At 40.9% G+C, this 14,507-nt stretch overlaps 1 protein-coding gene across 5 annotated transcripts in view; it reads left to right on the top strand.

The window, feature by feature from the left end:
* The window catches only part of Hth (Meis homeobox homothorax), a 430,487-nt gene that overhangs the window by 79,845 nt on the left and 336,135 nt on the right, over positions 1–14,507 (top strand). For all 5 annotated transcript variants that reach the window (XM_072889618.1, XM_072889616.1, XM_072889619.1 and 2 more), the window contains 2 exons: positions 7,210–7,260; positions 14,220–14,411. In XM_072889618.1, the coding sequence (XP_072745719.1) occupies positions 7,210–7,260; positions 14,220–14,411 (243 nt within the window). The remainder of the gene's footprint in view (positions 1–7,209; positions 7,261–14,219; positions 14,412–14,507) is intronic.

The following is a 14,507-nucleotide window of genomic DNA, read 5'->3' on the forward strand; positions in this document are numbered from 1 at the left end:
TAAGAAGGGAACGTGCCTATGTTTAAGTTAGATTAGATACATGTAAAGTTTTTGTTACCAATTAGAAACTAGTTCAAAATTGTTAATTAAAAAAATTATGTTTTTTTTTTTTTTTTTTTTTTTTGTATAATATTTAATTATGAGAGATATTATGTGAAACATATTTGTATAACAAAGTATAATATTTTTTACTATATTTCTCTTATCAGTTCTCTTATTTGTAAATAATTATTCTCTTAGTTATATTTATATTCTCTTAATTATTCGTAAATAATTATTCTAAAACTCGAGTAGCTTTTATTCTAAATCTCTTACTGTTGTGTATTTTATTTTAGTATTTGCGTTTGCATCTATAGTGCTCATAAGCGCCCATGTATAAGACCCTATCTTGAAAATTAAATTTTTCAAAAAAGACCACTAAGTAGTCAAATTATTTGAAATTCAAACAGTCGATGCATTATTCTGCGACTAATGTTTTACAAAAATAAAATTCTAACTATTTTGATATAATTGAGCAATCTCGTTAAATTAATCGTATGAGAAGTACGATCATTATATCAGTTTTTAAATAAAGATTATGACTATTTTGCATCAGTATTATTACGTACGAAGAGAAAAAAAATAAAATATAAAAGAAGCCAGATTTTTTTTCTCCGAATTGTGGATATTATATTTGCCACGAGATGTTTTTAGCTCCGTTCGATTTTCTCGTCTCGCAACTGCGGAGAAACGGCCGGAGTCAGCGGCCGAGGAATCACGCGACGCGCCCTTTCTTCGTTTTTCTTCGTTTCCTCCGTTTATCCGGGCGCCCGTAGTGGATCCTCGGCTGGTTTCGTGGTTTCTTCTTTGCCACACGCCCTTATACATATATACACCGTGGGCCTTCTTTCTATACGGGACTTTCGGTTGGGTTATATTACGGCTAGGCTTCTCTCTCTTTCTCTCTTCCTCTCTTCCTCTCTTCCTCTCTTCGGAACCCCATGACTTTGCGCCGAGTCGCCGGGACTATAAATCTTCGGCTATTAAGACGGTAGTCCGCCTTTTTGATGGCCCGTGCCAGGGCGCACTATCATCTCAATACCGCGTTACGTGCACGTGCGGGACGTCCGGAGTTCTTGCACTCTATATAAACCTTCTCTGGAGTCGTCCTGATTGAATATCATTGTTGTTGCTATTGATACTTTAAATGCAACTTTCTCCTTACCTTCGTATGACTTATTCGCTGTAACTGAAAAAAATTCACACGTGGCGTACAAAAGTGATACTTGTCACTTTGCTATATTTTATTTAATCTATAAGATCACTGTACATCAGTATATGTGATTAGGGTTCAATGTGATAGTTTGAAATAGGATTACGTGTCGCAGACAGTTTTGTAAGAAATTTCGCTCTCTTGATCTTTATACTAGAAGCAGAGAAAAAAACCTTTTCTGTGAGTTCAGAAGAGAGTGCGCAAAAATATTTATTTTTAACAAATATCATCGTTTTTTATATCTTGTTTTATTCATTTGAAAAATCTCTTGAAAATTGTAACTTAGGAGCCCAGAAATTTTTTTACAAAATTGAGATTTGTTTTGTTACGATTATTTATTTAACATAATGTTGGCAATACCGATAAAATTGAGAGAACAATGCACGGCCAACTACCGGAACATAAGTAGGAGCGGCGTGTTTGCCGTTGACAAGTATCACACGATTTAACAATGTTTAAATATTGTCGCTTCGAGTGTCTTCGCGCGCGTTGTAAGCGCGCGGCCAGGTCGTAGATAAACCGTCCCTTGCTTGCATAGCGCTCTCGACTACCGCGCGTATCGCTGGTTATTCACCTTCTCGCTCGTGTACACATTGAGTGAGAGAAGAAGGTGTCCCCGCGTGAACCGAATTGTGAATTTTCGTAACTTTCGAATGTCATAACACGCTACACACATCTATTTTCTTCTCGAATCTGAATTACAGATTATCGAATTGTTTAGTGTTGTCTTCTCTTGCGTTCTCTCTCTCTCTCTCTCGTTTCGTAAATAAATTTCATATCAGTTCGAGAAAAAAGTTGCGAACGCGATAGATGTTGTCTGGATAAATCTATCTGCATAAGTCACACGGATTGTTGCAGATGTCGAATATACAAATCGTGTCACGTTGGTAGATTGAAAATTAATTGCTATGGGTCGACATCGGGCGACATCGTCGACGATAATGTTCATCAACACGATTTTATTTTTTTTTCTCTACAAGTTTAACGTCGAACACAAAGCGATAATGAAGCAATCGGGACGTTGCGAGCGACCGGTAATCTGACACAGCAATTATAATCGGCGCGAAAACTCATTCAGTGAGTTGAAAAGAGAGGCAGACAAGTCGATGGAGGAGCGAGAGAAAGAGAGCCGCTTGGGTAATCTGGGGAAGAGAACGTTTGCCTCGTAAATCACTGGACATCGATAAGAGTCGTCGCAGCGTCCGCGTGACGTCCCTCGTTAATAATTGATACAATTAACGGCCATTCATTAGAGTCGCTCGCGTATACAGGTCCAGAATGCGGCACTCTCGTATCCGCGTGACGCAATTTACGTCTGGCCGATCTGTTTTCGCTCTCGATGTTACAGCGCACGTGTCCTGCTACGACGCGATTATTATTCGATTTCTCGCCCATCTTCGTGTCATTTGCGAACCGATAATTTACGTTTATATCGATAGGATTACCTCTCTCATTTTCTTTCGCATCTTTGAGATTGTATTCCCGGATCCGATTAAAATTGATTCAGGCAATTATATCAGCGGTGGATATCGCGATCTCGTGCTGTTTCACAGCCATTTATGCGCTCGACTTGAAACTCGCAGCGTATTATCCTGGAACACGGCAATCTCGCGGGAGTCGACGCGATTTTATCAACAGCTTTAGGATTATTAAGGCTATATGAGATTGCTCGTTTTTCCAAGGAATGAAGACGTGAAGAAATCGCGCTCTTCGTTTTTCTCGTAATGATAAAAGAGTTATTCGCGCGAGAGTTATTTTTTATGCCTCGCGTATAATCATTTGCGCGCACAGTTTTTATTCGTTTTCCATCTTTTTCACATTTGATCGTGAATTTTCAGTCTTTTTACTTGGAGCTCCACCGCGGAGTTTTTCCGCGAGTGAAGGATGCGAGAGAGAGGCAACAAAATATTCACGCGAATTTATGTAGAAGGTGCGACGAGGGTTCATTAATTAATTAGATATTTTAAATCGATAACGATGCTTCTCGTCGACGTGACCACGCTTATACATATGCATTGCGGGTTTATGAATTTTTTCCTGCGCGAACACAAGTACTCGGTCGTCACAGTCGACCATTCATTCTTGCTTCTCTTTTCTCTCTCTCTCTCTTGTCTCTCTTTATCCGACGATCTCTTCACCTTTTTCATGAGCTCACTTTCGCTCGTCAGACATCGTCCTATTCCTTTTTCCACCGCCGTGCACGTATGCGGACTAATTAATATGAGCTGTACACGAGCCCATCTGTCCGGTACAGATCCACCTATATGGATATCACAACCTGGCTGCGAGATATAACGATCTCGTCAAGGCCGAATCACAATTTCACTGTATAGTCTTGTTGAAAGTGTTGAAAACTACCGGTATATTACCGTCGCCGAGATTTATGATCAGCGACTCGAGATCGAATTTAATTCCTTCAAAAATCGTGGCAATCAATTATAAGATGCTAATCGCGGTGTTTTAACGAACAGTTTCGCCGGGACGCATTGACCTGCTCTACACGAAAATTTTTTATTTATTATTTCTTTAACCTTGATACTCATTTTAATCGTAAAATTTACATCTATATTACTATATTTAAAAAGTTGTGTAAATTAATCGAGAATTTTGGCAACAAGTACGTGTATACTTTCTTCATTGTTTGCTAAAAGTATTGAAATATTTATTATTATTATTTAAAATGTAATTTTTTTATTTGAAATTTTTTTCTAGATTGACTTTGTTATCGATAAAATTCTTTGGTTTGTAATCGTATTCATTTAAGATGCGAACGGGTAGTCTTGAAGAGTCACAAAACATATTTGCGAGTATTAGCCGTCAAACTTTTTTTTCTTGTTTACTAAAATTAATTAAATATTTAAAATATTATTACATTATATATTTGGAATATGTATGATTTTAAAAAGTTTTTCTAGATTAATTTCGTTATTTAGGATCATACTTATTTAGGATGCGAACGGGTGGTCTCGAGTATATATTCACAAAACATACATATTCGCGAGTAGCCGCCAGACTTTTGAAGCCCAGCATCCGCGAGGCGCGAATCCCCGCACTCATTTACGCTCGTACGTGCGCATCGCGCGTATCTCGCACATACATCACGCATTCGTTGGTGCAGCATGCATCGCGCGTCACGGTGCAGTGGCGCTTGAGTGGAAGCGAAGGGGAAGGTAGAGAGACAGAGAGAGAGCGAGAGCGAGAGAGAAGAAATGTGCATACATGATGACGAAGAAACGAAAGAGAGTGAAAGGGGAAACTTAAAGTGGGGAGCACCCTTCGTCGCCGGGCGTTGCTTCCGACTGCGTCGTCCCTGTCGGCTTATAAATAACACCATCTCCCTGTTTCTTCGTGCGTTTCTCAGTTTTTCTTCTGCCTCCGCTTCTTCATCCTCTGGCTCGGATCTCCTGCCTCCCGAGCTCGAGATACTCGACTGCCGCTCGCAAGCCTAATTAATAACACGTGATGAGCGATCGTGGCAAAACCTCCCGAGCCGAAAGATTGCGAGCGCAGCAAGAGAGCCGGCGAGAAGATGTAAGAGAGAGTGACGGGAGAGATGTGGCCTGGACTAGACATCACGAGAGATTTCATTCGCGAATAGCTATGTCATACAGACAAATGTACTGTTGTTGAAGATCTAAATACCGAAAAGATATCGAGGATACTATTTATATCTCTTGATGGCATTATAAATTTTCTTGTGTAATTAATTAATAATTTAATAAAAATATGTAAAAAGATCAACAATAAGATAATTAATGAAACATTTAACGCGTACAAAATTTTATGATTAACACAAATGAAAATAAAAATAAGCTTTTATTTTTTTTTTTTTTTTTTTTTTTTTTTTTTTTTTTTTATAAAGAGAAAAAGTAAATTACTTCTCATAACTTCTACAATTTTGTATCGGAATGTGAAGGGTATTCGCGATGCCCATTCGCGGGAGATCGATTAACGATGGAAGCTGGCGCTGCATCGTGGTAACTAAGTCGTTATTGGTCGGGCGAGCAACAAAACCCGTCGGATATAGAGAACACATTGTGTGTAACATCAGTTGCGAGGAGAAGAGAGTGAGAAAGACCACGTCGTGGCGAATTGCGTCTCCTCGCACCATCTCGGGAGAGAACACCCGGGTGTTCTGCGTTGTGTGTTCGTTACTGAACCGATACCATCTTCGCTTTTTTTTCTCCCGCTCTCTCTCTCTCTCTCTCTCTCTCTCTCTCTCTCTGTCGGCTTCGTCGCGTTCTTGTTTCTCTTCCTATCTACTCGCCCTTCCCTCCCCCTCCCCCCCTGCCCTCTTCTTCTTCTCCTTTTTCGCTCTCCGCTCGCCGATGAGGAGGGACCCTGAAGTGTCGAAGACCCGATACATATTCCTTCGACGCCGACGCCTCGTCTTACAATGCGGACGATTGTTCCGTTCTTCTGGCAATTTCGATTCTTTGCTGTCGTGGGTAACTTTTACTCTACTATATAAACGACTCGAAATATAAGGACATTTACGACACTATCGTAATACAGCAACATCTATACTATATATATTTTATTTTGATACGAAGGGAAGGAGGAAGACATTATTCGCAGCTTTATTTTCGATATTAGCCATGTATCTCGACATCTCGATGGGCGGTAAATATGAAACATAAATTTTTCAATAAGTGCATATTCCCATAATCTTCGATTTTATTTCATTCGAAACGCGAATGGCGTTTCCATCTCTCGCGTACGAGCAACGAAATGCACTTCGCAAAGGCCGATATCTCGTTCGCTTGTCGTTCATACCGGTGGTGTTATACCTGCCCTGTCTCGCTTAAGAGCACATCTTTCCTCGGCGAGGAAAAGACGACGAGGATGTAGAAGGTGGGCAGGCTTCGGAGGAGTCCACTATCTCGGGGAGCACTCATCGCGACCGCTTCGTTATCGGCCGCGCGGAATCATAATGGACCATAATTGCATAAATATAATGTTAATTAACAATTAAGATTGCCGCTTTGCCTAATTGAATCGCCTCTTTCGTTGCTCTCCGAGGAGGAAGAGAGAGGACAGAATGACATTGCCGCAACATACGATCTCCTTCGCAGGGAGATTGCGTGGGGTAAAGAAGGAAGGAATCTCGGGTGGCCTTTAATGTTAATGGCGTATCGGAAAATTATACCGATGGTCCTGCCGAGACTGCCTGAGTCTTTGATTACCGCGTCTCAGAAGCGACACTATCACACTTTTCGACTTCGCGCAGACACATTTGTCGAACTACAGTTCAAATACATCTAAGCATTGGTGTTTCTCTAAATATGTCTACAGACGCGTTGGGAACCGTCTGGAAACGTCTGGAAACGTCAAGGTAAATTTCCCAGTTTCTGGAAATATTCCCTGCAATATTTTTTCTCTCAGAAACTCTCGAGTTAAATGAAGCAGCCAGTCTCTCAGTTAACAAACGTTAACGCCTGAGTTAACGCCTCTTATGGACATCTCTGTATGCTTGTTTACTCGTGATATCAAGTACTCTCGCCACATACCGTCCAAATTCCGCGCGACCGAGTTCAGATATGCAATTAGCGGAATGCGAATGCAATAATAATGAATTTCCGTTAATAACCGTCGCGCCGACGCGATAGTCGCTGCTGCGACTCCATCGCGACTGCGATATTTACCGGAAGAGATAAATGGAAGCGCGTGAGAGGGCGTGCAAATAAAAAGATCGAATCCGCGCCGGAGAACCGTGACAGTCTTGTGTTGCCGGGCTGCTGTCGTTGACGATGCAGCAGCGTGTGATTAAATCATGTCTGCTTCATGTTCCTTCTACTCTGCCCCTCCCTCTCCTCTTCGGCTTCTCGATCCTCCCTTGCAGCCTTGCCTTCGCCGCCTTCTCTTCCCCTGATTCGAACCAGCCTTCGATGCCTTTTTTCTGTCTCCCGCGTCCGTCGAATGCATTTTTATTCAATCCTTTTTTTTTTTCTTTTCAGATGGTTCAAGCGATCCAAGTCCTCCGGTTTCACCTCCTCGAGCTCGAAAAGGTGAGTATTCTTCTGCATTACAAGGCTCATAATTATTATTATTACCGATCCAATTCGATGGTACATACGTATGCGAGCTGCATTAGTAAAATCTATTTCTTTGCTATTCAAATGTATTATTTTATCTATGTACACAATATCTATTTCGTCTTTTTCATGTAAAGAATAATTTTTGTTTTGTTAAATTACTACAACTATCAAATCTTATTTTTTGCAATTTGTTTTGCGTATAGCTATATTTTATTTTCAATTAAAATTTAAAAAAATAATGATTCTCAAAGTACTTAAAAAAACTTGGTGTGAAATTCACATGCCGCAAGAAGTAGTTTTCTACTTAAGACTAGTGTACGGCCGACTGGAAATTCTCGCGATCGGTCGTATTGTAAGAGATTACCTCGTTCGCTCGGCGATAAGTCGCCTTTAACACCTGAAAAACGACTGTTATGACTGCGAGGGCAATTTTCCGTAATTGCAGTGAAAGCTCGGAATCGCTTGGATCTACGGTGCATTCGTCAAGACTGCGACGCGAATCGACTCTAACGTAAGTGGAGTCATTTTGCTGTCCAACGCGACAACGAACGCGTTACCTCGTTTGCAGTAGTTTGCAGTCGTTTGCTCGGCAACGGCAGTCTTGTTTCTTTTTTTTTTTTTTTTTTTTTTTTTTTTTTTTTTTTTTTTTTTTTTGTCGTCTTCTCTGTCTCTCTCTTTTTTCTTCCGTTGTAGTATACCTTCCCGTCTTCCGATTGGCAAAGCGAAATGACAATGCCGATACTTTACAAGGCAGTAGTCAGCTAGAGCCATGTGGAATTATATAGCCGCGCGAGCGGTGAAAGTGAGACATCTGTCGAGGGAAATTCTGTCGAGACCGTGGATTTTTCAAACGAGAAAACTCTGAGAGTTCGTTTCGCCGCGATATCTTTTGCTTTTCGCTCGTCTGTTTCATGAGATTCTCAGAAATACGCTTTTTTTCATCTCGCTGCAATGTCGATAAGACAAAGGAAAGATAACAAGTTTCTCTCCCGTTTTCGATGCAGGCATTCTTCGACGTGTTTTCTTTCTCTCTCTCTCTCTCTCTCTTCTTTCTTGAACGACTGCGCCCACGGGATGGAGGCGGGTCTGGTTTACCCAGGCGCTTTTTGCAGCAATATTTTATCATACAAAATAGCGGACACATCCATCGCATTTCCATCGAAATGGCAGCTGACGTGGCGGCAGCCATTGGCCGTCGCGCGCTCTCGAGACCTCTTCGTGGTCCCTCGTTGCCAGCCGCTTGGCCGGTTTGATCGGGCGCAATTTTCCTCATTTGCGGCAATTACATTATTATAATGCCGCACCACCCGCGGCGGATTCAACTATCGGCTCTTGAATGCATCAAATCACTATCGGCATATTAGTTCCACCAAGATCCATATTTGTCTGCGATGGAAAATTGACTCTGATTTCATTTTAGTTTCACGATACTAAATGAAATTACATGTATCTATGTAAAAATTAGATGGAATATACAAACTTCATAGCAATTCTACATAAATACTCGAGGTGACATATCTTAAACTGGACGAGAAGGCTCATTAAGCTAGCGAATAAATCACCAAACCGCGACTGCCTTCGCGCGTCGGCTTATCTATATCGAGGCAAATGAATTTACTAATTGGAGCTTGCTCCAAATTACAGCTACGTTTCATTCTATCGCGATAACGTTTATTACTCGTTAGTCGTGCCTCTAAATTTGCCCTCGTTAATGGAAGCACACGATTAAAGAAATTAGCGGACGCGCTTTGCGGAAGATAACACGGCTGTAGTATTGGAATTCGCTGAAAATGAATTTTTCTCGTCAGTACCGGCCGATACTCGGTTAGGTTACGATACTTGGTAACCTAACCGAGTATAAATTAAGCCTCGTCACGTATATCGAATCCGTCGAAGTCTGGAGACGAAACGCAGCTTGGCACGCCATCGATAGTAACGGAGATTGAAACGTTTCTGATCTCCGGGGCCTCTTCTAGACAAGACGAGACGAGACGAGATGCGAGCGAGCGGAGCGGAATGTAGCGGGCGCGCGATGAAGAAGATTCCATAAATATCTGTGCTCGAAGTAGAGGAGAGTGAAGAGAGAATGAGAGAGAGGAAACCAATGGAGGAAGGCTCATGGTAGCCCGCGGTGCTATGCCTCGTGCATTTAACATTTTCGAACCAATCGCGTATTAGCATAATTACGTTTTGCCGGGGCCCGGTGCGCGGAAGGAAGGTCCGGTCAGGCCCTCTTTTCCCTTCTTTTTCTCTCTCTCTCTCTCTCTCTCTCTCTCTCTCTCTCTCTCTCTCTCTTTGCCTTTGCGATATTTTCTGTCGACACAGCACGGCCTCTTTTTCTCCCTTTCTATCCTTCTGTTCTCGCATCTCTCTTCTTCCATCGTCTCGCAGGACTCCGGACAAACCGCCTCGCGCGTACACCGGTTAGAGAGCGGTAAATTTCTTATGGGATATTATGGCGTACACAGTGCATACCAACGGGATTCGTACTGGTACAACACGCGGGCGACCTCCTCCTGCCCGCGGACGCGCCGCACGAAACTGGTTCTAAACCTATGCCAGCGCACGTCACGTCGCTCTCTCCTGCTAGAATATCCTAGTGTTCCAAGTACGCGTACATATGTACGTGCCTTACGTACTTTCAGACGTTTCTCGGTGATCTTGTGACTTGACGATTTTAGCCGAAACATTTGCTACGAGAATCAAGTCTTAACGGATTTCTAAAGTAAAATGTTCATTATAACAGATATGTTTTTTTTTTTTCTAAATTTATTTTAAAGAGTTTTAAATTTATTCAACGAGGACTTTGTGTATTTTGTTTAGATTTTATTTGACGAAATACAGATCCATTTCACGATTGTAAAAAAAAAAAAAAAAAAAAAAAAAAAAATAAATAAATAAATAAATAAATTCGAGAACGGATCTTTTGTCATCGATATCGCGGTGGAAAGGGAAGGAAGCGAGACCTCGATCGTTCGTTACGCACACCCGGTATACAGATATCCTGTGCGTGCCGTAAGGGTGGTCAGGTTGCGAATCGGGCCGCAAGAGAGGGAGACCGGGACAGACACCCCGAAACCTTCATTACCTTCGGCTTCAAAGGAGCCCATTGTGCCGTAAATGGGGTACCCTGTGTTCCTTCTTTTCTACTCTCTCGCTCGTATGTACCTTGGATCCGCTTCATTCTTCGGCGTTTGCCTTTCCGAGAGTCCGTGAAGAGACAAGGCAGGGCGGAAAGGACGGATGTAAGATAGGGAGATGGGAAACGCTTTACCCGTTCTTTCCTTCGTTTACGTAAATTTTCAAGCAATTTCAAGACCGAATGAAAGAAGACACGAGGTCCTCGAGTTAGTATAAATGTCGCGGCACGCAGAATATTCTTTCTTGTTTCGTGAAAAGGCAGCTAAAAAAAAAAAAAAAAAAAAAAAAGAGAGAGAGGATCGTTTAAATGCTCTGAATCGAAAACTGGTTTTGATGTAATCGTTCTTCATCTTTGAAACAGTATGTAAACGCACAGAACAATCACGCCAAGTATATATTATAAATAACATTTTTTTTATATAAACTAAAGAACTAACACATTTTTCCAATACATATGTACAATTTCGCGTACATAATATGTCTTTCGAAATAATATACGCATTATTTTCTTTATATTATTCAAGTAATTTTAATAAAATAAGAATATAGACTCAGAATCAAGGGTCCCGAAATAAATTTTGTTGCTATACTTTGACTTATATTTGATAGAAAATCATCTTTCTTTGACTGTGTTCTTGGCATGAGAAAGATTCTCCGAGGTAGTTGTAGTGAATGGAACTTGACAAAGCAATCCGGCGATTTCTTTCTTGCGCATTAAATCAATCATATATAAGAAGAAACGTCTTTAAAACACATTCAAAAATTGTTAACATGTGAAATAAAAATAAAATGTAAAATAAAAATAATCTCAGATTACAACATACATAAAGTATTGTAAAATAAATCTTTTACTTTTACATTTTATTAAACAGTTAGATATAACGATTTCATAAATAATGTTTATTAAGATTAATAATATGATTCTCTTTTAATAATGTAATTCTTTTTAAATAATCGCACATAAATGTGATTATTGTTTTATTCACGTGATAGTTAATTTAAGAAGTAAAAACGAGACCGGAAGGAGACGCGAGATCATTCATTGATTTCAAGCAGCCTCTGTTCTCACTCGAGAACATCGATGGAAATCGCATTATCACAGTTGGTTAAATTTTCGATCGCGGCATTCTCACTGAAAATTTAATTCGATCAATGATAAACCTCGTTCCGAAATTGAATCGTAATTTAACTTGCGTTGAAACATTAAGTAGCCACATTCGGATCTCGGGGATTATTTTCGTACGGCATCCAATTAAGAACACCGGACGGCGCGTAGCTCGAAATTTGTTTCGCTCGCCTTCGTTTCCCAGATAACGGACCACTTTGTCGTATCGCGCGCCACGAAATATCCCTGGACGACGTTCTCTCCCCGAAAAAAATCAGATCTAACGTTGTCCTCTTGCTCTTTCGATGACCGCCAAAAGCGATCTTGAAAAAGGGAGACGCGATCGAGCGTCTCATTTTATCGGGGACGACCTCTTGTATCCTGTATCAGTCTCCCTCCTGAGATCATCGTTCACGGTATAGGATGACGCGAGAGATTCAATAGTAGGATAGATTGCAAAAACTCGCGTGCTTCAAAGTGATCGTATCATGTTTTGCATCGTACTTGGTGGAGTATCTAGCAGTCATCGATCTTATCGAAAAATCTTTCTTCTAATAATTTCAAAATTATCAATCAGCGTCAATTTTATCTTGTTTTAATCAACATTATCTGAAGATTTAATATTTCTTTATAAATCTTTTAATCTTTATTTTTTTAATTATTTCAATTTTCTACTAAAAGAGAATGTAATATACATTTCAAATAATAACACTCTAAATAAATCTTAAAAATGTATTAATAATTTCAGTCTCGTAGTGTTCTTTTTTGTAAACAACAAAAAGAACTTGTGAGAATAAATAACGAATAATATAAATTTTTTAGTAGAAATAATTGAAATAATTAAGAAATAAAGATTAAAAGAAATATATTAAACTTTCAAATATAATGTTTATTCAACAAAGATGAGACTGACATTGATAATTTCAATTATTGGAAGAAACATTTTTCGATAAAATCAAATCTATATATATATATATATATATATATGCATGCACCAGTGTTTTTATATATACACTAACAATAAACGAGACGCAAGGCCGTTGATTTGAAGCGTTAGATGATGGAGGGGGACCGAGACTTTTTATTTCTTTTCTTCGCTGAGCATTGTCGCTCGGTTCGACTCGACTCCCGGCGGATCAAATTCTAACCAGTCTGGCATTATAGCCGCTGTCCTTCGGAGTCCTTCGTCTCCTCCCACCCGCCCTTAGAGGTCCCCGTATTAAAGAGAGAGTCTAGTCATCCAGAGGAAGGCATTGTGTTACGTTGCGTTGCGATGGTACGTCGCAGGCAAATAGGAAAAAAACTCCTGTGAAAGAAGCACGATCGAGGAACATCAGAAATTATCGCATTATCGGATCTGATGAAAAGCCTCTCATTTTTCGAAAAAAAGATAAACGAGCACGATGAATGTCGATCGATGTAAAATATATCGTCGCTCTGTAGGGTGCATAAAATTCATAACGATATTATTGATTATATTTCTAATAATAGCCGTCATTGAATTACCTTTGATGAGTTAAACGAAAACGACTCGGTAATCGCACTATCTTATCTAATATGCAAAACGTTTGATTAGAGAAGGTGTATTTATATCGATTATCACGAGCACCAAATCTGTTTCTCTATCTGCATCTATCTCTATGAATGATGTATGATCTGTTACGCAATTCACTTGAGATTATAAAATCAAGAGCGAATTGCTCATTGTCGAGGCTTCTTGATCGGTCGACGGAAATTCTTGTGAACATCGCGAAACTTTTCGCATGCGCTTAACCGATGATAAACACACATATTGTCTTATGTTTGTGTTGTCGATACACGTCGCTATTGGACGGTGCCGCCTACGATAAAGATGGCCGTCTTCTCTATTATATATAAATGCCTAATAAGAGCGTTATAAGAGGGCGATATGGAGATGGGCAAGGTAATGCTTGCAGTAGCTCCGAGAGTGAAAGACGATGGGAGGAGAGGGTGTAGGTTTGCGAGGGAACTGTCGTACACGGCTTCATAATACCTCGACTCGCCGCCAACAATTTACATATAACAAGATAACGATTTTTATTTGCTTTTGCTTATATAATACGTTTATTCTAAACGGAATCAAGAAGGCGAATCAGACAGAAAGATAGGGCCGAGGGACACGAGAGTAGGGCGAGGGCTGGAGGATGAGTAGAGGGGGACAAAGGGAGGATCGACTATCCTATAGGCCTGTCAGGCCTCATTTGCATACATAACATTCTGGTCGACTGGACACCGGTCAGACCTCCTCTCCATCTCCCTTTCTTCGTTCGCTCGTTGCATCGGTTTCTCTTCAGCTACCAGATCTCGACCATCTTCCACGGCCTCGAGATGCGCGCTCTAGCCTCCTTTTTTTCTCTCCTTCATCTTCGTGTATCGATACGCTGCGTTTGAGCCTGTTGTTGATCGCGTATTTCTCTCTTTCTCTCTCTCTCTTTCCCTCGTCGTGTTTCTCGCGCCATGATGAAATCGTGAGTCGATTGCATCCATTTGATGGAATCCGCCTATTAATCATTTCCGGCGGCATTAATCCGGTGGGTTAATCAGCTGCCTCCGTTGAAAATCTTTTGGAAAACTTATCTTTTCGTTCTCCGATAGAGCTCGATTTAATTAATTCTGAAGACTAGCTTACGACTAACGAACGTTTTTCTCTTTCGTATTCCAGGTCCATGAACTTTGTGACAACTTCTGCCATCGATACATCAGCTGCCTAAAGGGCAAAATGCCGATCGACCTCGTGATTGACGACCGGGAAAGCTCGAAGCCACCCGAACTGGGTAACGGTCTAGATGGCGGCGGTCCTAGGAGCACCGCCGACAGCACCAGTCATACAGACGGAGCCAGCACGCCGGACGTCGTGAGTACCTCACCATCGTCAACGTCTTACTATCCGCACGACGCGCTCACCCCCCACCACCACCATCACCATCACCACCACCACCATCACCACCAG

The sequence above is a fragment of the Anoplolepis gracilipes genome, chromosome 4 (assembly GCF_047496725.1).
Source record: "Anoplolepis gracilipes chromosome 4, ASM4749672v1, whole genome shotgun sequence".
NCBI classification, from domain to species: Eukaryota; Metazoa; Arthropoda; class Insecta; order Hymenoptera; family Formicidae; genus Anoplolepis; species Anoplolepis gracilipes.